At 40.9% G+C, this 23,222-nt stretch overlaps 1 protein-coding gene across 1 annotated transcript; it reads left to right on the top strand.

The window, feature by feature from the left end:
- The first annotated feature begins 351 nt into the window (after positions 1-351).
- Positions 352-21,677, top strand: AQP1 (aquaporin 1 (Colton blood group)). Its single transcript, XM_026096423.2, has 4 exons — positions 352-856; positions 17,640-17,804; positions 18,219-18,299; positions 19,819-21,677. The coding sequence occupies exons 1-4, from the start codon at positions 467-469 to the stop codon at positions 19,996-19,998; spliced, it is 816 nt and encodes a 271-aa protein (XP_025952208.1). The 5' UTR covers positions 352-466; the 3' UTR covers positions 19,999-21,677.
- Positions 21,678-23,222: the final 1,545 nt, after the last annotated feature.

The following is a 23,222-nucleotide window of genomic DNA, read 5'->3' as shown; positions in this document are numbered from 1 at the left end:
ATAACTTTTCTTTTTGTTTTAGTCCAGCATGGGAGAGAAACCCTGTAAAAGCTTTCAGTCCAGTCCGTGTGCTGAGTGGCTATATAGAAGTTATACAAGTGAAGGTAAAATTCCTCAAGTACTCCTGAAGACTCTTCCAAAGATTTAAAAAAGCCTCTTAAAAACGGCAGCAGAGCTCGAAGGCTGTTAAGGGAAGGGAAAAAAAAAAAAAAAAGGGAAGAAAAAAACTTTGGCAGGCATGCAGTGTCTTACATCAATCTAGCAGTCAGCATCTATGTAGATGTTCTTTCCTCCTTTTGTGCAACACCCCTTCCCTCCTACAGACCACCCAAAGCCCTATAAATAATCAAGAACTGTATTTTTTCTCCAGATTTCTGTTCAGACCTCAAAGGGAAAATATCAAGCAGGGGAAGGGAGAGAGGGAAAAGAAGGGAAAGTGAGAGAGAGGGAGAGAGAGAGGGGAAAGATGGCTAGTGAATTCAAAAAGAAAATATTCTGGAGGGCAGTGGTGGCTGAGTTCTTTGCCATGAGCCTCTTTATTTTTATCAGCATTGGCTCGGCTCTGGGTTTTAGTTTCCCAGTTGTGGGCAACAAAACGTCCACAAGGTCTCAAGACAATGTGAAGGTCTCGCTGGCTTTTGGGTTATCCATTGCTACCATGGCACAAAGCGTGGGCCACATCAGCGGCGCCCACTTGAACCCCGCCGTGACCCTGGGCCTTCTGCTGAGCTGCCAGATCAGCATCTTCAAGGCGCTCATGTACATCATCGCGCAGTGCCTGGGGGCAGTGGTGGCCACGGCGATCCTCTCGGGAGTCACCTCGTCTCTGCCAAACAACCTCCTGGGGCTCAACGCGGTAAGCAGAGAAACTTTTCATTCTTCCTTCATTTTTAACGTGGAAATGTGATGGTAATGCCTGCAAGCTACTTAGGTTGTGTGTGTGTAGGAGGTGATGGTGGCTTCACACAGCCAATTGCTTAATTTAGGGGGAGATCCAGTCCTGACTGATTGATGCCAGGGTGAATCTAGGGTATATGCACTCTCTGCTGTCAGCTTAAGTGTTTTATTAATCCTTTTCCTTTGCAAGAGATGTGGTAGAGAAGGTCCTTTCTTCCCACCCCTTTTCTAAAGCTGGAGGACACTGTGGTCATGATCAGTTTTGTTCATGTTTAATTTTTTACCCCTAAGTTGATAAAAGTTGCCTTTTGACGCCAATTTAACATTGAAATCACTGCCAGTTGCAAGACTGAGTCCCTTTCATGGTGCTGAAGGTCTCAGATATCATGCCTGTGCCTCGTGAGGCTGATTAATGTGCATACACCGATGTTGTTTTCACTTGTGTGAATGTGGTTCTTTTTTCAATACCTAATTAATGATATCTGTAACCTGATGATGACTGTGATGTAAGAAACTATGGGAAAAGACAGAGTGAGAGATGTGTAGCAAAAGAAACCTTGTCACCAAAGCTGTGAGCATTACCTGTTGCATTAGGCTCAGTTCCTGCCTGACACACAATTGCAGCTGCGCTTTCCTTGTGTTCCTGCTTTTCCTGTTCAAAAGCTGGGGAAAACACTGAGTTCTGAAGTGTAAGCTGGAGCAAGAGGTGGCAACTACACTTAACAGGGCTGCAGGTTTCAGCCCTCTTCCAGCCTGCTGCTCACAGCTGTTAACAGACACATTGCATAAAAAAGGCTTGGAATATTTCAGTGCTTGGTTGCATCTGTTCCTCCTCAAAATGCTGTCATTTTGTTCTCCTCATTTTACCATAGTAGCCATGGAAAGGATAGATATATTTCTAAACATTAAATCATCCCATTGGCAGAGACATTCCCACAGCCATAAATATTTGGGTAGCAATACATAGAAGAGGATTATAAGTGAAAATTCCCTTCTAGTCACTTTTTTCAGTTGATGCTGTTAAGGACAAGTATTTCATATCCTTTCCACAGCTCTTCTCCTGCAGACTATTCCTGGCTGCAGTTTGAGACTTGAACATATTTGCAATATTATGTTCAGTTGAAATCACAGGGATATTTGGGACCTAAAGCTCCAAATCAAAGATCTCTTCATAAATCATTTAGGCAAAAAGGAAAGAAAAGATGAAAGGAAATTAAATGAACAAATAGTGTAATGTGTTTTAACGTGCTGTGGCATTACAGTTAACTCCAGAAGTAAGCCAGTGAAGATTTTTTAGAACCTAATAAAGCTGATATTAAAAAGGTCATTCCTGAGTAGCCAAAGTGCACGATCCATCTCTGTGTTACTCTGAGGGCTGGGTGCTTACCTCCCTCTTTGGAGTCTGGTGCCTGCAGGTATCCCCTTGTGCCACCACGTTTGAAATTTTGATGGGGTTAGCCCAAAACATTCTGGGGAAGGGGAGAGAAGCTTTTTACAAAGTCCAGAAGGCTCTGGCTATGCGTGTGATCTGTGAGCTCTCCCTGCGAAACCACTGGCAGAGGGAACTGCTCAACCGCATGGGACGGGGTATCCGCCCAAGTGGTTTCCTAGAGAGGTCTGACTGCTAGCTGCCACCAAACACGGGAGGTCTGGTTTCAGTAGCACTGTCATTCGGTCTTCCCCTTTTGCCTGCCACAAAATTCAGATGACTGGCGTCTTCCTCTGTCCTAAAGACCTGAATCTGGCCGTTTGCAAAGTGGGTGTGTGTGATCACCCCAAACTTTTCTTGTTCCTGAGTCGATAACTCTCCAAATTACGAGGATGTTATTTAGAGCTCTGCACAAATATGTCTCAGAAAAGAAGAGCCTATGGAGGCAGACGGAAAGATCAGGATAAGAGTGGAGAGAAAACCTGTGGTGGATAAAAGAGCAAAATCAGACAGATTGCAGGAATGACAGCCATAAAGGGTCTACCCTCAAGGGAAATAGTGGTGTGTGGGTCTCAGCTTTTGGAGAACACAAAACACACCGCAGAGCTAGGGGGCTTATGTATTTATTTATTGCCCCGGTGAAGCCAGACCTGCCCTTTGACCAGGCAACTCCTGAACAGTACCTAGTTCTGTGGAGAAAATCTGGGTGGAGGGAATGCTCCGCTTCTTGAATTCAGTAGGTGTTTTGTCACTGGTTTTGGTAAGCTTAGGAGACCTCACAAATGAACCTCATAAAATTTCATCTTAAGATGGAAGCCTTGTTCTCTCCCCCAGGAACTCTGTGGGATACAATGGAATTTGTCCTTTTCAAGGCCTTAAAACCCATGGTGGGAGAAAAGTGGTATTTTAAGTCTCCACCATGACTGTTTCGCAAATCTCTTTTTTCTTGGTGAATTAGTAGGACTGTATAAAGCAGTTCCCAAACATTATGACAAGCCCTGGTTTCTGTGCTTGTCATTGTCAAATACTCAGAAGAAATATATATATATTTTTCTCTTTCTCATACAGTTCTAAGTGTTCTGGCAAGAATAGCTGTGGGGGATCTCCCAGGAGATGAGGAGGGCAACAGCTGTTGTTTTCCCTTGCAAGAAAGGACTAGAGAGGAAAACAAATTTATTCGTTTCCCACTGACAGGCTGGGATTGGCTGGGGAGGGGGACATGAGGGTTGAGGGGGGGGTTGAGCCCAGCGTGAGGGAGAGCAGAAGAACAGTTGTCCTTGTGCAGAACTGATCATAACAGGGCATATCCTGAAATCTCAGCCTGGCACTACAAGCGTGCTGCCTCCTTCAGCAAATAGAAGATAAGGAGAAACCACAGAGATTTGCTTTAATGTCACGCTCTTCAACCTGAGGACAAGGAGGGGAGGGATGGAGTTGGCATTCCTGCCAGCTGCTCTGGCTACTTGTCCTTCTGGTGAAAGCAAGGGGTACATTCACCACTGAGAAAGAGAATAGAAAGACAGGGAGTGCTGGCTTTTGGCAAAGCCGGGAAGAGGGTGTGGACATGCAAGAATGTGTTTTCTGTTCCGATCCTGCCATAGTCTTGGACTTGGGGATTCTTACAGGAAAAACATGGTGGGAGCAATTCCTTGGATTCGGTGGCTATCTAGCATCCCCATGCGATGCCAAGGCAAATTTCATGCCTGTGCTTAGGTTTATTCTGCATAGCTGTAGGCCCTGCCCTGAAGGGCCAAGGTGAGAAACCCCATTTCCATAGGTTCCTCTTCAGTTCTCAGAGGCGGAGAGAAAAAGAGAAGTAATTCAGCTCTTAAATCCTTCGAGTTGTCCTCCAGAGACACCCTGCTCTCTTCCTTGACTAGAGAGGGAACTCGGGATGATGAAGCCCCAGGCTTGGGAGCCTCTCTTATTTGCCCAAAGTAAAGTGGGGTGGATCTGTGCCTTTCTTAGTGTCCAAAGGGAAAAAGGAAACTCAAACAAATGAAACAAAACCAACCAACCAACCAAAAAAAAAAAAAAAAAAGAAAAAAAAAAAAGAAAACAGCCATGGAAGATGCAAGGCTGAAGAGGAGCAAGGGAGAAAGTGAAAGCAGAGTGCTCCTTTAACATGTTCAGTATTATTTATCATAAGAGACAAGCAGAATGACTATATATCAAGAGTTTGATCCAGATTTCACTGAAGTCAAGGGAAATATTTTTAGTTACTTTGGTTGGCTTTGAATAAGGCATTCTGGACAGTATTCACAGAGGTATTTAGATTCCTGAATGCTATTGAGACACTTAACTTCCCACAAATTTTAGTAGTGATGTGGGTGCCGAAGTAAAAAAATGTGCAATTGGAAAAGCTGAAAGAGGAGTATGCAGCATGTTTGTTGTTCTAAAAATGTGACCATTTTTCCTTACCTCATCTGGTATCTTTTTTTGGCATTCAGATTACTCCATTTTATAAATTTCTATTGGGTAAAACTGTAAGAGTAGAGAAAACCTAATCCAAAATGCACTCATCTGCCAGCATAGCTGGCTATTGTCTAGTGAGGACAGATCTGTAATTTGGATAATGGAAGAAAGTATTCATCACAGGCAATTAATGACCAACAAAATACTCGAGCAGGAAAGGCGGGTGAGAGGAGTACAGTGAGGTAACACAGTATCTGCTGTTCAGCCACAATTATCTTGAGAACTTTTATCAAGCTATTAAAAACATGTTGCACAAATTTATTTAGCTCAGTTTTTGTCAATTTTGTGAGAAAAAAATGGAAGTTTTTGAAAAATGTAGACATTGCTTTATGGTTTATAATTTTAAGTACTTGCTGTAGCTCTGCATACTGATTAGAGTGCCAGGAAATGTGCCTTCTAAATCTGACAAACCTTGCTTATTCTGGAAAGAAACAAAGAAAAAGTAAAAAACTCTAACACCTTCTTGAAATTAGAAAACTCTTTGAAAACTCTGCCTTCAAGTTGATAAAAAAGTTTTCTTTTTTTAAGTTACACATAGATCAAAATTGTAGGCAAGGAAACAAACCTGAGAGTAGTGTTGCTCAGGGTAGATAAAGAGAAAAGAAAAACAACCAAGAATAATAAAGACAAAGACTGTGTTTTAAAACACGGCTCAGTAGACTGACAAATGTTGACCATATAACTGAAGAACTTTCTAGCAAAGCCAGAAGGGATCTGTGGTCAGTGGCTTTGGAGGAGAGTATTTTCTTAAGACAAGTGAATAGCAATAAAGAGATTACTTCTGGAGTGTGGAAAGTTGCCTGTTCCTGGAATACGCTTTGTATTTTTGGGGTGGTTGATTGTCTCTCTGTCACCTCCACTCGAAGTGCCGTCTCTTCCACAGCTGGACGAGCTGTGGCAGAAGGATCAGTGCATGCCAGGGTGCAATGTCCTTTTCTGGCAAATACAAAACGGCCAACTCCAAACTCCTTTTCAAAGACAGGGTGAAAGGAGCCCTTTGCTGTCCTTGATTCTTCATCCCAGGATCGGTGCTGGGCAGTAGCTGCTTCTGCACGGCAGCTTCCACGCTCACCAAAGTCACCCTACAGAAGGAGTCCCCTTTGCATGAGTCAGCCCCATTGGCTGGATCATGGTCTAAGTGGCAGCAGAGCAGCTCTGAACCCCTATTTTGGAGCTACCTTTTTCCTCTGCTGCACATGTGCCCCCTATCCCACTTCTTCTGCTATTTGGGAAAGCTGAGGACTGCCCAGGTCTCTTGTCTCAGAGGGATAAGGCATAGGGTGTGTGGATCCTTAGTCTCTGCAGATGCAAATTCTTATAGTCTGTGGAAGATCAGTGCTGGTAACTGTTTTCCCACTGAGTTTCCAAGGGAGAGAGGACTGTCACCGCAAACAAAATTCTTCCCACCCTGGCAGTTCCCTCTTTTAAAGCTGAGAGTTGCCACTTAGCTTTTCCCTGTGTGTGAGAGTCCAGCACTGATTTTTTTTTTTTTTTATCCTGATATTCCTCACTAACTCTTTTCAGTCCTTTAACAGAAGGAACTGCAGGTGACAGAAATCATCCAACCCTCCCCTGCATCTCCCATAAGCAAAGCTGCAGTGGTGGCTCTCCCCCTGACCACAGGGAGCAGGACTTGCATGCTTGGCCTTGATGACTCAGTGTTTCCCTTTGTGATTTCCCTCTCTCCCTGTGCCCACGCCCTCCGAGTCTGATCTCCAGTCTCAAACTAAACAAAGTTAGGTTGAGTAGGTAGAACTTCCAAAATAAACTGAAAGCTTGACGAGGGGAACGGATGATCGAGTAAGTGATGCTGCTTTTCCTCTGAGTCATCTGGTTCTGCAGAGAATTGTGGTTCCAGAGGTGTCGCTGGATGGATGAGACATAAAGCTGAGCCCTTGACCTCACATGCTCATTAAAAATCCCAATGTCCTTTTTTCAAAGCAGATTATGTCCTGTGCCTTCTCGAGTTTCAACATAGTCAACTTCATGCTACATTTCACCACCCTCTGCCCTCCCTGTTTTCAATTAGATGTAGGATTCTCCTGCCATCCTTGCCTGTGCTGGGACATCTGTGTGGTTAAGCCCTCTGGGGCTGCTAGAGGGGACCAGAAATGGCTGCAATTTTAGTGCGAGCAAAATGGTTCCTGCACCTGAGATGCAGTCCAGGATTTTTATTTCTTAACAAAGAGCACCATAACAATAGCTCATTATTCGATTTCAATCCTGCAGCAGCAGTCTTTCATGGCATGCCAGCATTGTAAGGAATAGCACTAGTTTGGGGATATGGAACACAGGAAAGGCACCTGCTAAAAACTGGCAGTAGATTTGGCTGCTATATAGTTTGGTCACGTAGTGACAGCAGAAACATCTGGGCTGAGATGTAAATCTGATGGTTATCACCCATCCTCCAGACCATTTGGGGATAACAGGGCTTTTATCACTGATCTTTATCTCAGGTCTCAGATGTTATTTCTTATTTCCATTTCTACGAAGATTTATGTAGTACTTCTGCTCCATTCTAAAACAGCTGTGCTCTGAGCTTTTGGTGTAGAGTACAACTCTGTACATACATATACATGTACAACCCTGTACATATATTTAGGAAAAGAGGTTGTACAGAGTATGGTTAAAGGCTCTGTCATTCGAGAAAATTCTCTCTTAAGCACATGAAGCACAAAGCATGTCCCTCATTTTCAGCATCACCAGATAGAGATTATCTGGAGGTGTCAAATAGGAAAAAAAAAGTCTGGGAAGACTCCAGGAAGATTTCAGATTGAACGCTCCAAGCAATGCGTATGTTTAAAGCATGGACTTGCTCCTGCCTTCGCTGCAAGCAACCAGCATTTACACAGCGGTGCCAGTCGTGTAGCAATTGTGGTTTCTCGATTGAGAGGAGAGGTGCAGCTTCCAGGCTGCTTCTTCATGCCCTGTGTTGTCCAACGTGCCGGTGGCACAGACCCGTGCGGGCAGCTGGTCCTTCCCACCCTGCATACTGCCACGTCCCTGGGCACGGGTGAAGCAGTGTGGCCATTTCTGGCCAAGGCAAGGCCCTTAGAGGTCATCCACCTGCAGTCCAGCCCTTTGGTGCTAAAGCAGGGTGGTCCAAGTGGGAGTTGTCCATGTCCAGAGAACCCAAGGATGAGAGAAGCATTGTTTGAAGAATGCTCTGCTAGCCACAGAACCACAGAAACCACAGAAATGGTCACATTGATGAAGGAGCTGCACAGAGGGTTATAAAAATTAATTGCAAAAGACCTAAAAGTACTACTAATTTGGTGGCTTTGTTAATGCTGTAATTCAGATGAATTCAGGCTGATATTATTCTTCTTGTGTTAAAAAAAAAATATATCTCTTTCAAATCACAGTTTTGGAGAGTGATTTTTTTTGTGTGTGTTTGACCAGCTGTCAGACTCAGTAGTATTAACTACGAAAAGTAAGGAAATTCATTCTGCCACCACCCTTTCTGACTGGTGAATAAACAGGTAAAATTGTTTTATTTTCTTTGGCACCGTACATATTATGCTGTACATATATTTGGCTATTTTGTGTGTATGGGTATAAACCTCCCCACATACACTAATGCTTACACCCACCCACACACCACAGATAGATAGATAGATTTTTACATATGAAGAAAACTCAGATATCTTTTCCCAATTTTAATTCACTAGAAATTAAACAAAAAAATCTCTGGATTCTAAAGCAAGATCTAGCATGGCAGGAACCACAGTCTAAGGACTAATGGAAATTTCCATGGCAAAACTGAGAATGAAGATTATAGATCCCCTCAGGTTAAACTGATGCAGTGGTAAAAACGACATATAAGTCATTGGAGCAGGGCTCGTTTACTTAGGCAGATAATTTGGATATTTGGATATTTGGGTTGAGAACAGCATTTCTTTAATCAGAGAATCCTAAGAAATGTCACTACCTGAGTTGTATATAGTTACCTTTAAGACAAACAGTTTTTAAAGCAAGGATGCTAAACCAGGTCATAAGCACTAAAAGAAGAAAAAATAGCCCTAGAAAAAATTCCTGTATGTCTCAAGAGGAAATTGTCTGTTTTCTTTAGAGCAGTAGCAAATTTTTGCTTACTTTCTAGCTTAATTGGCAGAATTCAATAACAGCTAGGTCTTTACCTGATAGCCTAATTGAAAATGTTAAAGAAATATTCTCTGTTAGAAAATCTCCATCCCAGAGATAAAGAAAATGTTGTGTGTCTACGTATCTCATTTTCTCTATTTTCCCTGTCTTTAATCTGTTACATGTTGATTACAAATATCCAGAGACCAAGGCACTCTTCATTCTGGGTTGATGCCATACCTGGCACACTGAGAGATCATGGTCTGTGGCTGTGTTTCTCAGTACCTTCAGGATAATATTAATATCGATGTCATGAAGCAAGTGCATGTGTCCTGGAGGTTTGCTAGCCTGGCGGGGAGCAGCATGTGGTCCTGTAATGTTATTGTTAATGTACAACCTGATGGGAAAGAACTGCTCTTTCTGGCGTCCGGAGCCAAAGCTATTGCTGTTAAACTGCTGCAACTCACTGAAGTCAATGAGATGTGAGGGTAAGGCGCAGCATCAACCTCTTAAATCAAATATACAGGACCTGTCATGCATTGTAAAGGAAACTCTATAAACGGCAGGAGGGCAAAAATGCGTGCTGAAAACTCTGCAAGGGATATTCCTTCTTAAAGAGGCAGGAGTTTCCCTTTTAGCATTTCAGGTTGGGGCAGGAACCAAGAAATCCTCTCTGTACTGTCCTGATAGAGCCCTGCGCATCCCCTTTCCAGGAATCACAGAGAAGTACCAAAGAAAACCAAACTTTTCCAGGCATTTGACACCTGATCTGTGCCAAGTGGAATCAATGAAAGCTTTCAAAGGAGAATTGCAGCAAATGTTTCCTTACGCATGTTCATACAACTTCCCTTGAAGTTAGTGATGACTGTACTTGGACTGAGGAATGAGTAGTCAGGTTTGGCCCCTTTTCCTTCCTTTAGTATGATTTCTTATTCGATGAGCAAGGTGGAGAAAGGAAGGAGCCGGAATTGTTATCCTAATTCCTGAAGTCCATTGCACATATTCAGAGCTGTATTTTAACTCCATGGAAATATCAACTTCTGAATGCTCTGCACAAGACCGTCTGACTGTATGAACTACCTCAGACTTGGAAAATTTGAAAATTTCACAAGTTTCCTGGAGTGTTTGTCTAGAAGTATAAAATGAATATCACTTTGGTGCAGTTGCCAACAACCATACTGTGAAGTTTGTGCAAATCCAGCTAGTTATTCCAGTAACAACATCGAAAGGAATATGGTATTAGACTCAAAATTCAGATAGGCCCTCAATTCCCCATTGAAAGACCATCTTCTTCTGGTCTGACAATAGAGGAGGTCATAAATAGCTCACTGGTATAAATGAGTGGTTCAAGTGTGTTCCTGAAATAAACCATTTACTTGGGTTTTCTTGGATAAAGAAAAAAACGATCACCCTTCCTCATTTTCTGAATAGACTTTGTTTATTTCTCACCAGCAAAACAAACACAAAATTTTTTCCCAAAGAAACTTTCCCAGATGCACATCAAAAAGCAAAAGTGTAAATGAGACTATTCAACAAATGGTCTGTCTCCGGCTAGCCGTGTTTAATGAAAGATCTATAGAAGTATTGACTTTTACTGTCTGTCACTGGCCTCATACTTTACTTTTATATACTCTGGTTTAACACAAATGAAACCATCACTCTTCTCTTCATGGCATACCAGGACGCTGCAACACAAAGCCATGGCTAGTTTCTCATCAGACTGACGGTACAGTGGGAGAAGGGAGGTTAGTCTTGTTCCTGGAGGGTGTCTGCTGTTCAAAGAAAGGAAAATATGATTCGTGCTTTGGGAATTGAATGTGCCCCTTTTAGAGCTTTTAATGCTGTATTATAGGAAGGATAATCTAGCAAAGGACCATATGTTTTGTCGCTAGATTCTGCTGAAAGCTTCTATTGTTGATCTAGGATACGATCCAAAGCTAATCCTTTGCCTCATAAGCAACTTCTTTATAGTGCTCCTGTCGTATAATTTTAAGTGAAACTCTTTACACCTTTGCCTGACTCCACTTACTAAAGAAATGATAATTCTGTACGCTCTGAATCCCTAACACTCAAATAATGGATATAAAAACATCCATTTCAGAATGATACTATTAAATACTTATGAGAGATGAGAATCACTGTAGATAAATAGCCAGAGGTAAAGAAATAAATTTTGTAATTAAAGAATAAGTTTTGACTGCAAGTTAAAGGATGGCTTATAATTATTGAGTTGTGGAACAGCCTTTCAGCAGGAGAAAGAGAGGTTATTGAGAGAGGCTATCATGATATTTTCATGATAGGGCGTGGAGTTGAAAAAATGTGAAAGATTTGGACATAAAGACAGGTCTGATCAGTGAAAGATGGTTCTGAGGGCAGTAGGGAGATTGATTTCTGAGATTACATTTAAAGAACATTAGATTTAAGAACTCTGCCTTGTTAAACAGTTAAATGTGAGTTAGTTGGTATTTTTAGTGGAGAGAGGAAGAAGAGGGCATGAAATATTTAAACTAATGTGAAGAGTTATCATTAAGAAAAATAAGGAACGTCAAAGAAGGGAGAGTTTAAGCTCCAAGAAGAAAACACATTAAGATAGTTAGATATCCTTTTTTGAAGTCATCCAGGCAGTAGAGACGTTTAAGCAGACTCAGATGTGGTTGAAGAAAATGTCCAAATTGCTCCATTAAGGAAAAGGTCTTCCATGGTAGTGATAATCTGATAATGGAGTGCTAAAAGTCATCAGGGCTGGTGCAAATTGTCAGCTGTTTGTTTTCATTCAGCTCATAAGGAAATAGGTTTCTGGTACACAGAAGATATTATCTACTGTAGCACTGTTCCTTAAAGTGCTAGATTTTGTGTGGACAGAAGAACATCGTTCATCTCCCAACATGAATATTAAAAACAAAAAGATAAAAAGAGTAACACATTTATAGCTGGTCCATGCCATGCTTCTTTTTATGTACCAGACATGCTGTTTCTGGGGTTTTACAAAAGATGACTTACCCAAGGGTACGGATATACAAAGGAGGGGAGAGCCAGCCCTCAGCACTGCCACATGTTTCAATAAGGTGCTAGGGCTTAACTTAAAAAAAGAAGAAAGAAACCCACATCAGCCAGCACAACTTTCAGTGAAGTGTTTCATAAGAATGGAGAAAATTGTCATTCCCCTAATTCAAAATAGACTTCTGAGTTTCCAGAGGCCTATCATTTTTCAGGAATAATGAGAAACTAATCCTTGTTATATGAAAGTGAGCTGGACACTAGAAGAGACAATCCATGGTTAAAAGTTTGCTGGATGACGTGAGGCATAGTACCATGTGATGAAACCACCTTGCATAACAAACTGCCTTATCCATATAACGGGAAACAGGTTGGAACTTCATATACTTTTATTGCTAATGGGAAAAAAATGAAGCCACTGGAGAAGTACGCAGTTGGGTTTACCTTGGGCCAGTTTAATTTCCTGTCCCCCTGTTTCTCTTTTGAAGGCAGACAGCTAATAAATATCTTGCTCTGGAAAAACAAAAGGAAAGAAAACATACCATTATTTTGCCCACATTATTACTTTAAGCTGTGGAAGTCAGTCTGCTAAGCATGGCAGTTAAGGGCACTTCTGAGAAAGAAGCTTTTGTAGTTTTAGTCTCAGCTAAATCAAAACTGTCTGATCTTGTAGAAAAATGGAGGCAATATGACTACTATTCACTTCCTAAGACTGCAAAGCAGGTGCCCATCTCAGCTAGTTACTGTCATGATCATGACTGGGTAATGAATTTAAATTAAATTCTGCACTCTGGGTTAACGGTCTCCACTGCATGGGTCATATGGGACGTACGTTACCCATCTGTGCAGAGCCTTCACAGTCAGTGATCCACCAGCTGTGGATCCACTATCTGAGAAAGTCAGCAGCTGTTTCTGGACATTAACTCAGCCAAGTCAGCAGCAGGGCTGAGGCAATTCTGTGCCAATCCTGCCCATAAGCACCACAAACCAAAACCTCTTATGGTTATTCAGGTCGTAAGGGACCTCAGGAAGTCTTTAGTCCAACCTTCTGCTCAAAGCCGAGTCAATATTGAATTCAAATCAAGTTGCTCAGGGGCATCAGTGGCATTATCAGATAAAGTTAATCTTTGAATGGAGAAAGAGTGACGTGCTTCACCCCTAGCTCCAGTAATGCAGAACAGAGAAGTTCAGAATGCCCCCAAGTACCACTTTCTCAGCTGCCAAACAGCTGTAGCTCAGGAGCTTTCTGAATGAGGTACGATTTCTATAGATTTAGTGAATTCCAATGGCTTTTTCTTCCCTTAACTTGCCCAGAATCCCACTGAACTCAATCAAAATGTTATTGGTGGGATTCAGCTTACAGAATCAAACACTTGGGGTGTCTACACGTAGGCTTCTTCATGATGCCTGGGTGCTGTTACAGTAAAGCAGAATTAGTCAGTACATCTAGTGCAGCCAAGCGAGTGAATCAGCTGATCAAATATGTGTCTACATATAACTCTCAGATCTTGCCATTGCTGAAGTGATGTAACCCATTTCTTGGGAATGTTTTTGGTGCTGGGGGAGGCAAGCATGTCTTGCCAAAATCCTTGTCAACACCAAGGTGAAAAAGACTGGATTGTTTCTTATGGTAGGGGATGAGTCGGAGACGAATGTGGGCCTGCATGTTTCATCTTATTTCCTTAATGCACATCTGGTTCTTCAAAGCATTGAATTTACTCTTTAGGGCTCAGAAATTTGAAGCATGAGAAGATCAGGGAGTAATTGTGCCATTCTCTGCCCTCTGACACTTTTTCTGTTAATGAGCGTCATCTAAAATGTAACGTGCATGAGAGTTTTTGTACTGAGATGCAAGGAGGCCAGAGGTTTTCCCAGTAGATACAAGGACGAAGGCAGTGCCGGCCCTTGCACCTGCCCACACACCTTGCCATGACTCCTGGTGAGCAGCCTGCCAATGCAGGGGAGGAAGCTGTTGCAATGTAGGTACAGGTCACTGGGAAAGGACTCACCCACTCCAGCACTAGAGTAGAGGTGACTGTGTCTTTTGTTTCAAAGCATTATTCTGTCTATTTAAGGACCAGCGATATGGTCACTTACATTCTGAATATTCTCAGCAGTAGGATGCTAGATTTGAACACCAGTGGTTGATATTTACCTTTGTGTATATTCTGACAGCCTCATGTAGCTTCTGTAGTGTGTAGTACTACTTGCTACTTGATTCAGATTAAGCTCTAGACAGCCCTGAGTTATACCAAAGGGTCGAGATTCTGGAGGCAGATATTACACAAAAATTCAAGTTTTCCTTTAAAAAAGTAAGTAAAACATGAAAATATGACTGGAGGGTAACCAGCTCCTGTTTGATATACCTACTTGGTTCTCTCAGGAGCTTAAAACAATACCTTTGAAAGGTGCTAAGTGTTTTATGTATTATTAAGGGTTAGCTGGGTAACCCTTGCAACTCCACAGAGACCAAGTCTTATATGTAAATAAATACATATCTACATTTTAACTTGATACTTCTCCTTGGTTATTGGAAATGCTATGAAATGCACCTTTCTGCTACCTGTGTTCTGCTTGGTGTGAGACCTGGTTAGTGTGGTGAAGAATCACACTTTTCCATGATCCTGGATGGACCAGGCTGCTACCTACAGCTCTGACAAATAGGTAAATAACCAGAGTCTGTGATAATATTCTTACACACTGCAGCTCAGCAGATCACAGTAAACCAGGTCATCCAATGTTTGCCTTGGTCTGCAGTGTTTTGGAACATGGCCCAGCGTTCTTGCTCTCACAGTGGAATCTGATGTCCCTGGCAGGCTGTGTAGAATTACACGCTAGAGGAAAGCAAAAGGTTTCCTATGATATTTCCAGGTTTTCTTTGATTCCGCAGAGGCCGTCAATAAGAGTGTTGATTAGCAGGGAAAATGACCTCAAGTCACGTCAAACATAGGATGTCTTTTCCTGGAGGGAAAGGAAGAATATGATTTCCGCCTCTCAAAGATAAGGATTATCACAGTTTTTGAAAGTGTCATTTTGCTCTTATTGTCCTTTTTTTTTCTTTTGTAGAAGTCCTTCAAAGTGAAGGGAAAGACTAAAGGTAGCTCAGTGTTTAATGGCTTCAAATGTCAAGGCCTTTACAAATACTAACATGAAAATGTCAGACCTTGGAGCTAGTTTCTCTGGTGATTATCAATCACATTATAATAGAAGAGAATTTAGTTCTGTATCTGTGTTCAGGCATCTATGTATTGCTCATTTTTTTACAAATACATCTGCCTTTTAAGTGTGACCGTTTGGCCTTCCAAACATGAGATAAGACTTTCCAGAGACTCAATAGTACTTTCGATATCAGCGGGATGCATTGGAAGCATACGTTATTGAGTCACGAATCCCATTGCCTCTGCAGGAAATAAAGTGATTGCTTTTAAAATGGCGTGACAAAAGTAATAAAATATTAATTTAATAATATCTCAGGTGTTCAGTATGGATTTTCAGATCATGTCATTTCCATTGACAGCTCTGACAGTATATATTTATGTCGTGCTGGTAATTCTCACATGTAAGTCTTACCCAAGCTGGAGGTTTCAGTAACTGACTTCAGTGTCTACTACCTGGATGCTGAAGGAACTGAAATGGCCATCATTTCAACTGGAATTCCCTTCCATTTATGGATAAACTGCTTCCAGCTCAAGGGTTATCAATCCTGCATATTAAAGAGCAAGATATATATATATATATAAAGAATGCTTCAAATTGGCAGGTCTTCGAATTCAATGTATTTTTGTTGTTTTTAATGGAGCTGAAGAGATTTTTTGCAGCTGAAGACTCAGCCCACTTGTTTCAGTGTTTCCCTGGACAGAAGGTTAACAATTTGATAATATGATGCTTTGTAATATGGGAAAAACAGGAAAAGTGAATTGTAAAAGTAGAAAGTGAAAGAATTCAGCTAAACATCCTTACGTTTTAAAGTTATTCAAAGATTAGTTTTAGGGGAAATAGGCTGCAAAACTGTGAGAACAGATTTCAAGCATGGTTTCCTGTAGTTTCCTTGCTCTGGACAGGTCATAATAACATTTAACTTTTGTCATTTATGACCTTGCAATTTTTAATGCAGCAGCTATGACAGATGGGATAACTCACTGATAACACCGTTCTTGAGCATAAGTTTTGCAAAGTTTGCTTCCTTCTCACTTACTCTGAGTCAGCCTCAATTCTCAGTTATTCTGGCCTGCATCCAAACTCATATTTTATCCTATACCGCATATAATGAAGTTACTTCTGCTTAACACTGAGTTTTCAGCTCAGATACAGGTCTGCCTTTTCTTACTCAGACACTAGTGAATACAGCAATTAGAAGCAGAATTCAAGTCCTGTTATAGCACTGAATGTTCGAGGTCCACAGTTGCTTGGTAAGCACAAGTTTGTAACAGTGCTTCTGAAACATAACAATTTCTGTTGTATAATGTTCATACATGTGAATAGATGCCATTTCAATATGCTCTGTAGCAGCTACGTATATAAGAAACTCCACTTTTTCACCATTAATAACACAATTGGAATATCTACATCTGCCAGTGCAAGTCCTTCTGCAGAATCTGCTTTACCTCATTAAGAAATTGAAATACTTCCCCCATCAACCCTTTAGGATTCCTGTCTTGTGGATGTTTTCTTCTGACTCCCTCTGAAACTGAGTGGGATTCAGCTTAAGTCTGAGACACCTAAAATTCGTGGTCTACATATGAGTTAAGTATCTAAGCTCTTCTTATAGTCAAATGAGATCTAGTCAACGGAGTCAATGAAAAGCAAAGGGCTAATCAGTTCACTCTCAGATGTTGACCTACATTTGATCGCCTGAATGGGTCTCTTATCTCCATTAAGTATGTTGTTTACATCTCCAAGGTTAGAGAAACACTGTCTAAACACTGGCATCTAGTGTCATTTCAGATATCTCTGGTCTTCTGTAAGTCTTGTGACACATGTAGCAGCCCCACATGAATGCCTCAGATACATCATGGCATCTCAAATGGCATTAGATACTTATTTTCAGGTAATTGAGTCATACTATAGGTGTCTTAATATTTAAGACAAAATCTGCTCATGAGGCCTGCACATTGCAGGACATTTTCCAAATGTAATCCTTGCTTTGCAGAACTCATGTTTAATTAAAGAAAAAAAGAAAAAAAAACAGTGATGGGAGAAGAGAAGAATAATGTGATTTGCACATAGCAGAAGCACATTTAAGCTGCCCAGAGCTACGCTCCTTTCCTGCTCTCTATTTATCCCTTCTTCTGCCTGCCCCAAGTTTGCTTGGCAGTTGTTGTTAAAGCAATGTTGACCAATGCTTAATCTGACCACAGCATCCTTATTCTCAGAAGCAATAAATAGACATCTTAAGGACAGTTCACTTCCAGAAGGAAACTCTGCTGAAGGCAAATCTCTGGTTCTTTTGTCGCTCACATGTACACTGGTTTTACTCCCATTGCGTCTAGTGGTTCAGCAATCACATTGGCTGGACACAGCCACCGTGTTACATCAGCAAAAGCTGGATCCATCAACACTTGCATACAGCAAAGAGTGTTTCGGCTGATTTCTCTTCCCTTTCTCTTTTTATTAAGTAAAAGCCATCTGAAGACACAAAATGCCTGACTGTGCACGTCTGGAATCTCCTACTGAGATACCAGACCCTATGAGCTTTTATCATGCTTGGTTAAAGGCAGGTAGGAATATCAGATAACATTTTTCCTCTTGTCTCCACCAGCTTTCAGATGGAATCAATGCAGGCCAAGGATTAGGTATTGAAATCATCGCTACCCTCCAGCTAGTGTTGTGTGTCCTCGCCACCACAGACCGGAGAAGGAACGATGTCTCGGGATCAGCACCTCTGGCCATTGGACTCTCCGTTGCCTTGGGACACCTTCTTGCTGTAAGTTTTCACTCTCACGGTTGATATCTGCAATGTTGCACCTCGGGATGGGCCAGTGAAGGCAGCTAGATGATGGGCAGATCATAGTTTCTTTCTCCTCCCTCTCCTTCAGAGACTGACCTTGTTTCTGCAACATGCATAGCCCAGCTCCCTCGGGTCATGCGACCAGGCTATAACTGATGAGGCTGCACAGATGGGACAGGGAGCTGCTGCAGTTGGGGCTGTTTACTTATTGGGACAGAACAGGCACCATGCAAACAGCCTTTTGTCCTTTTTCTGAGGAGAACTGGGTGGGATGAGCAAAGCTGTTCTGTACATCTGATCCGTGCTGCAATGTGCACTATGCTGTCGTGTGTAATGCAAATGCCACATCTGCATCAATACCTTATCACTGGTTCTCTTTCCACCTCCTAGATTGATTACACTGGCTGTGGAATTAACCCAGCAAGATCTTTTGGTTCAGCACTGATTGCCAACAATTTTGAAAATCATTGGGTAAGTTGAAGAAATTGGTTTAGCTTATAAGACAATCTGCATATATGCAATCACAGGATCAGAAACATTTAAACACATATGCATTAACACAGCAATGCATTAACGAGATGCCATTTGTATTGTATTTAACAAAAATAATTCTCCTTCCAAAAATAAGTCTCCTTCTGATCCTGACTATACCCAGGAGATCACAAAGTCCTCAAGATGATAGTGTATGTTCCAAACAGTCCAGTTGGTTTTAATTGGTTATCTCCCTTTACATTCAATTATTTTAATTATTTAAAACTTTAAAGCCTCATTGCACAGAATCCTGTTTTGGGTATTTATAGTTTAAATTGAGTTTGTAAATCGCTACTGCTTAATCTGGTAAACCTTGCTTTAGGAAGGCTCTTAAGCAGGTTTATAAACTGAAGCAGATCATGAAATATTTGGAAGCTAACAAAATGTTAATCTGGTTAAAGTTTAGCATCTGCGTACGTGCTTTCATGGACAAGTGCACTGGAAACGCTACAGATTTTAAAGTTATTCCCTATGGTCAAAATGAGGAATTTCATGAAAATTTACTTATTTCACTAAAACTCAATAAACTAGGCTAAAACTAGTATAAAAGTCTTAAATGAGCACATGTTCTCCAGTATGTAAAATGTAGCTTGTTCAAACTCTCCTACTCATGATTTTTCAGCCATTTGCATAAATATTCATGGAAATTCAGTGATAGTATAATTGGACTGTGCAAATTTTGGATATGTATGTCATTTCAATCTAAAGGTTAAAACATGAAATGAGAACACTGGGGAAATTTTGTCATTTATCTCCCACTTAAAAACTTCTATAGAGTTACTGAGTTAATATAGCTAAGTTAGTATTTTCGGAAGTGTGTAGAAAAATTGGTTGGCTTTGGAGGGACAGAGAGAGTAAGCAGGAGAGAGAGGTAATAATTCATGTTAAAACAATGACAGTGCTGGAAAAGAAAAGTAAAAGTATTTTCAGACTCAGGGTCTCTTTGACAATGCAGATCCCTCTAAATCATCTGTTATTTCTAATAATATCAATCTATACATTTATTACCTCTCCCTCCAAACTTTGCTTGCCTTATGCAATTAGACTAGCACAGTTACAGGAGTATCACTAGCTAAAGAGTAGCTAGTAGTTAATTATGCTCCTAATTAGGTCCTCACAAAGTATTACTTTCAAATTCCCCCAAGTATCCCTGCAAGTTAGTGGGAGAAAGGAATTTAATACACTCAGTGCTTCAGAGTATGACTAAAATGTAGCTTGAGTAGCAGAGGTGTTTTACCAGTAGATGCCTAATTTTAAATATCCAGACTTGACAACGTAGTCACAGCTATTCATCTCTGAGTCTATTACCAACATCTAGTGAGAAATTCTTGGCTTCTTGCCTATGCAGTTAAATAAATATTCAGGTATTTTGTGCAGAAAACCTTCAGAGGAGATTTTCAGAACAGCTTCAAATGCACTAAAACTTGAAGTACTAACCGGGCTTGGCAATGTGTTTCAGATCTTCTGGGTTGGCCCAATTATTGGAGGAGCAAGTGCTGCCCTCATTTATGACTTCATCCTGGCTCCCAGAAGCAGCGACCTGACTGACCGCGTGAAGGTGTGGACCAGCGGCCAAGTAGAGGAGTATGATCTGGAAGGAGACGATATGAACTCCAGGGTTGAAATGAAGCCAAAATAAAGAAGGACAAAGCTGGGGGAGGGGGAAAGCACATTGATTTCTGAAGATTTTATCAGTGTTATAGACTCTCTGTAAACCAGCAAGCAGTACTTTGTTTTTTAATTCAGTATGGTTTTCCATTTATTTGCCCCCAATCTTTATAGCATTTTTATATCTGGGGTTTTTCCATTACAAAGTCTTCAGGCCAAGAAGTCATCAGACACTTGTGCCTGAGACAAGCAAATGGGATTAAAATGTGACACTTCCCTCACTACCACCAAGTTTTCCAATGTGTATGGCGTCGGTTGTTCTTCAGCACATCACTCAGTAATGATAAGTAGTTCAAATGACCGGTCTGTTTGCTGAAAGGATATCTAGGACAAAGAGCCATCTGTACCAATAATGGGGGTTTTATAACCAATACCGGAAAAAGTATTTTTACAAAAAGTACAAGGTGATATCAAAAGCCAGCAGTGTGTGTGAACAATTATCTGCAATTATTGCCCCAAAGCATTTTTGGGAAAGAAAAGCCACTAAAAATTATTCGTTATGTCGAATCAATCCTAGTTTTCTGGATTATTGATAATCTTCAAGAAAGAGACTAGAAATGTTGTTAAGTGGGCCAAAAATCTCCAAAGTCCCAGAATCCTTCTACACCTTCCAATCTTTCATTCTCCCTGAACCTGCATGCAGCCCATTATGAGAGTAGGGAATAAATAACAACAACAACAAAAAGATATATGAATTCCTGGGAAGTAACAACTAGAAGTCAGTTTGGAGAGCAGTCATAACAACGGCAACAAGAACAACATGCTGCCAATATATAAACAGGATCTCATTGTTCCTGTGCCTCCTCTGCCTTTGTTCGTCTTATATAATTTAACTCAGTCTTTTAAAACAAGCCAGGAAGAAAAAGGCCCCTTTCTTCCTCAGCCCATTTTAATAGCTAGTACTATGAAATTCAGGGACAATGGCTAGATATACATGCAGTATGCTTTCTAATGAGGGACAAATAATACTTGTGTGTAAGTCCATTTTGGGGTTGTTTCTTTGTTTTTATATATATATATATATAATTGTTTATATATATGTTTTATACAGAAAGCCTAGTATACTGTTTTGTAAGAAAATGAGAGCAGAGGACAAGTGGAAAGAATTACAGAAGTGCTTAGCAAAATAAATGACACTGGAAACGTAAAGAAAACTAACAATTCTAAACAATGTGGATGGCTATTTTCTGTTGTCATTTTTGTGTGTGTGCTACTTTCGATTTCCTGAGTAACCCATAGGAGTAGCTGGTCTTTTATACTAACTGTAGAGTATAGCTAAAGCAGATAGGTGCTGATACACTTGTTCTGCACTAAACGGTTTTACATAAGAAATGAGGCCTGGAGAAACCCAAGTGAAAAGCTATATATGCACTTACCATTTAGACAGGGGATAGTTTGATGGATGTCTCCTGTTAGAGAGACAGTGTGGACATGGGAACCCAGAGAGGTTCCGATGGGTTAGATCATTTCACGAAGTTGAGCAATGTACGATGAGAACAAAGAAATTAGAAACACCAGCAAACCAAAACAGAATATTTTTTTTTTCTTGCCTACATTTGGTATATTATCCCATGTATTGTTTATGTAAATATGGCATGATTGGATTTTGGAGCAGCTGAAAAATAAACAAAATCAGTTGTGCTAACACAATGAAATGCTCACGATTCTTGATTTTTAACCTGCCTTGCAGTGTAATGCAATTTCATTTTCTATTTCATCTATAAAATAGGATTGAGAAAATTCCTGCTTTTCCACTCTTGACTGTTTCTTTCATTTGATGCTGCTTTTGGGGGAAAATAAGGTTCTCTAATAGTTTTACAGCAGACAAAGCAGGGCCCTCACCTGGAGGAAAGCTCTATCTAAAATGAACTTAGAGGTGGAGCAGCATACCAGGACCTGATTTTGGCTTTCCAGAATCTTTTTTCATCTTTACTTGTTGGTAACCTACTGCACCCAATGACTCAAAATTAGCCATTTTTTCTCCACAGAATTTATCATCCAGAACAGTTGGACAAATCACCGAAAGTTAAAAGTTTGCTCCAGCAAGATGGAGGTAACTTAACACTTACAGTGATGGAGCAGCTGTGAGATTCACAGGTTGTTATTTGGTCTACTTTCTATGCAGAGCAATATCTTCAGCTTTCTTCTACTCCTCAAAGTCCAAAACTTTCTGAGAAAAGCAATGCAGCCTTTCTATTTGGTGTGTGATGAGTCTATCTCATGTCAGCAGATCTAGTTGCTGCTTATGATCATCACAGTAATAAATGAAATAGAAGGAAGGATGTGCAATAATTGTTTCACTAGTGAAGAAGAAAAAACAGGTAAAAAAAAAGGCATGCTATTTGTTGGAGTATATATTCACAGTGATAATGTCTAAACTTACTGTCAGCTTCCCGTGAGGTCCTTAGAAAATAAGCAAAAACATCATAGCAAAATTCCAGGCTTAAACGCCTCCATCCCCCTTTCTTTTGCAAGAAGGAAAAGCTTAATGATGTGTTTAAAGTGCTTTTGTAGTACTTAGATCCTGAACTGAGAACAGCAGTTTCTAAGCAATGTAAGGCCATAGCTACTAATAGTTTCCCCATACTTGGCATAAGTAGTTTTGCTTTGTTCTGGACAAACACACTTAAAAGTTATCAGCATTCCATTAAAATATTTGGAGGGTACCCAGTAAAGGAATCAAAAGCATGAAGCAGCAGGTATCAAGTCCCACTAACAAATGTCAAGTGGACAAATGTATTCACATGAGGTCACCAGGAATCTCCACAAACTCTCCCTGAATTGAAGAGGAAGCCTTGAGCAGACTTGTTTAAAAGAGCTTCCCTGATGTATGTACTAGTAGTTCCTGACCTTTGGACAAATAGACCATATCTGTGCCCTGCTGTTTCCTGGGGATGAACCTGCAAATTTATCATGTTCTAGCAGGAAAACATAATAAAGGACAGATGCTCCCACAGATTAGCCAGGGACCACTTCTGCCATGGTCTCAGGATCCACCCTGTTGGGAAGGCCACGGCGTATGAAATAGTCACACAGAGTGGCTGCACAGACGCTAGTGGATGAAACAGTGTGGGAGAACATTCCCCACCAGGGAACACGGTTGTCTATTCCCTTCCGGTGGTGGAGCACTCCCTGGAACACTTCTGGGACATCCCAACTAGCTTTCTCCCAAACATTTCCTGGACAAAGTTGAGC

This window comes from Dromaius novaehollandiae, chromosome 2 (assembly GCF_036370855.1).
Source record: "Dromaius novaehollandiae isolate bDroNov1 chromosome 2, bDroNov1.hap1, whole genome shotgun sequence".
In the NCBI taxonomy this organism is placed as follows: Eukaryota; Metazoa; Chordata; class Aves; order Casuariiformes; family Dromaiidae; genus Dromaius; species Dromaius novaehollandiae.
Note: the sequence above shows the minus strand (reverse complement) of the source record. Positions and strands in the feature narration are given on the sequence as shown.

What these genes read in the sequence shown, in the direction of transcription:
- AQP1 (XM_026096423.2), top strand. Translation starts at nt 467, where the DNA reads ATGGCTAGTGAATTCAAAAAGAAAATATTCTGGAGGGCAGTGGTGGCT. An exon ending in CCTTGGGACACCTTCTTGCT is followed by an intron (nt 17,805 to 18,218) that starts GTAAGTTTTCAC and finishes TCCACCTCCTAG; the next exon opens with ATTGATTACACTGGCTGTGG. An exon ending in ACAATTTTGAAAATCATTGG is followed by an intron (nt 18,300 to 19,818) that starts GTAAGTTGAAGA and finishes AATGTGTTTCAG; the next exon opens with ATCTTCTGGGTTGGCCCAAT.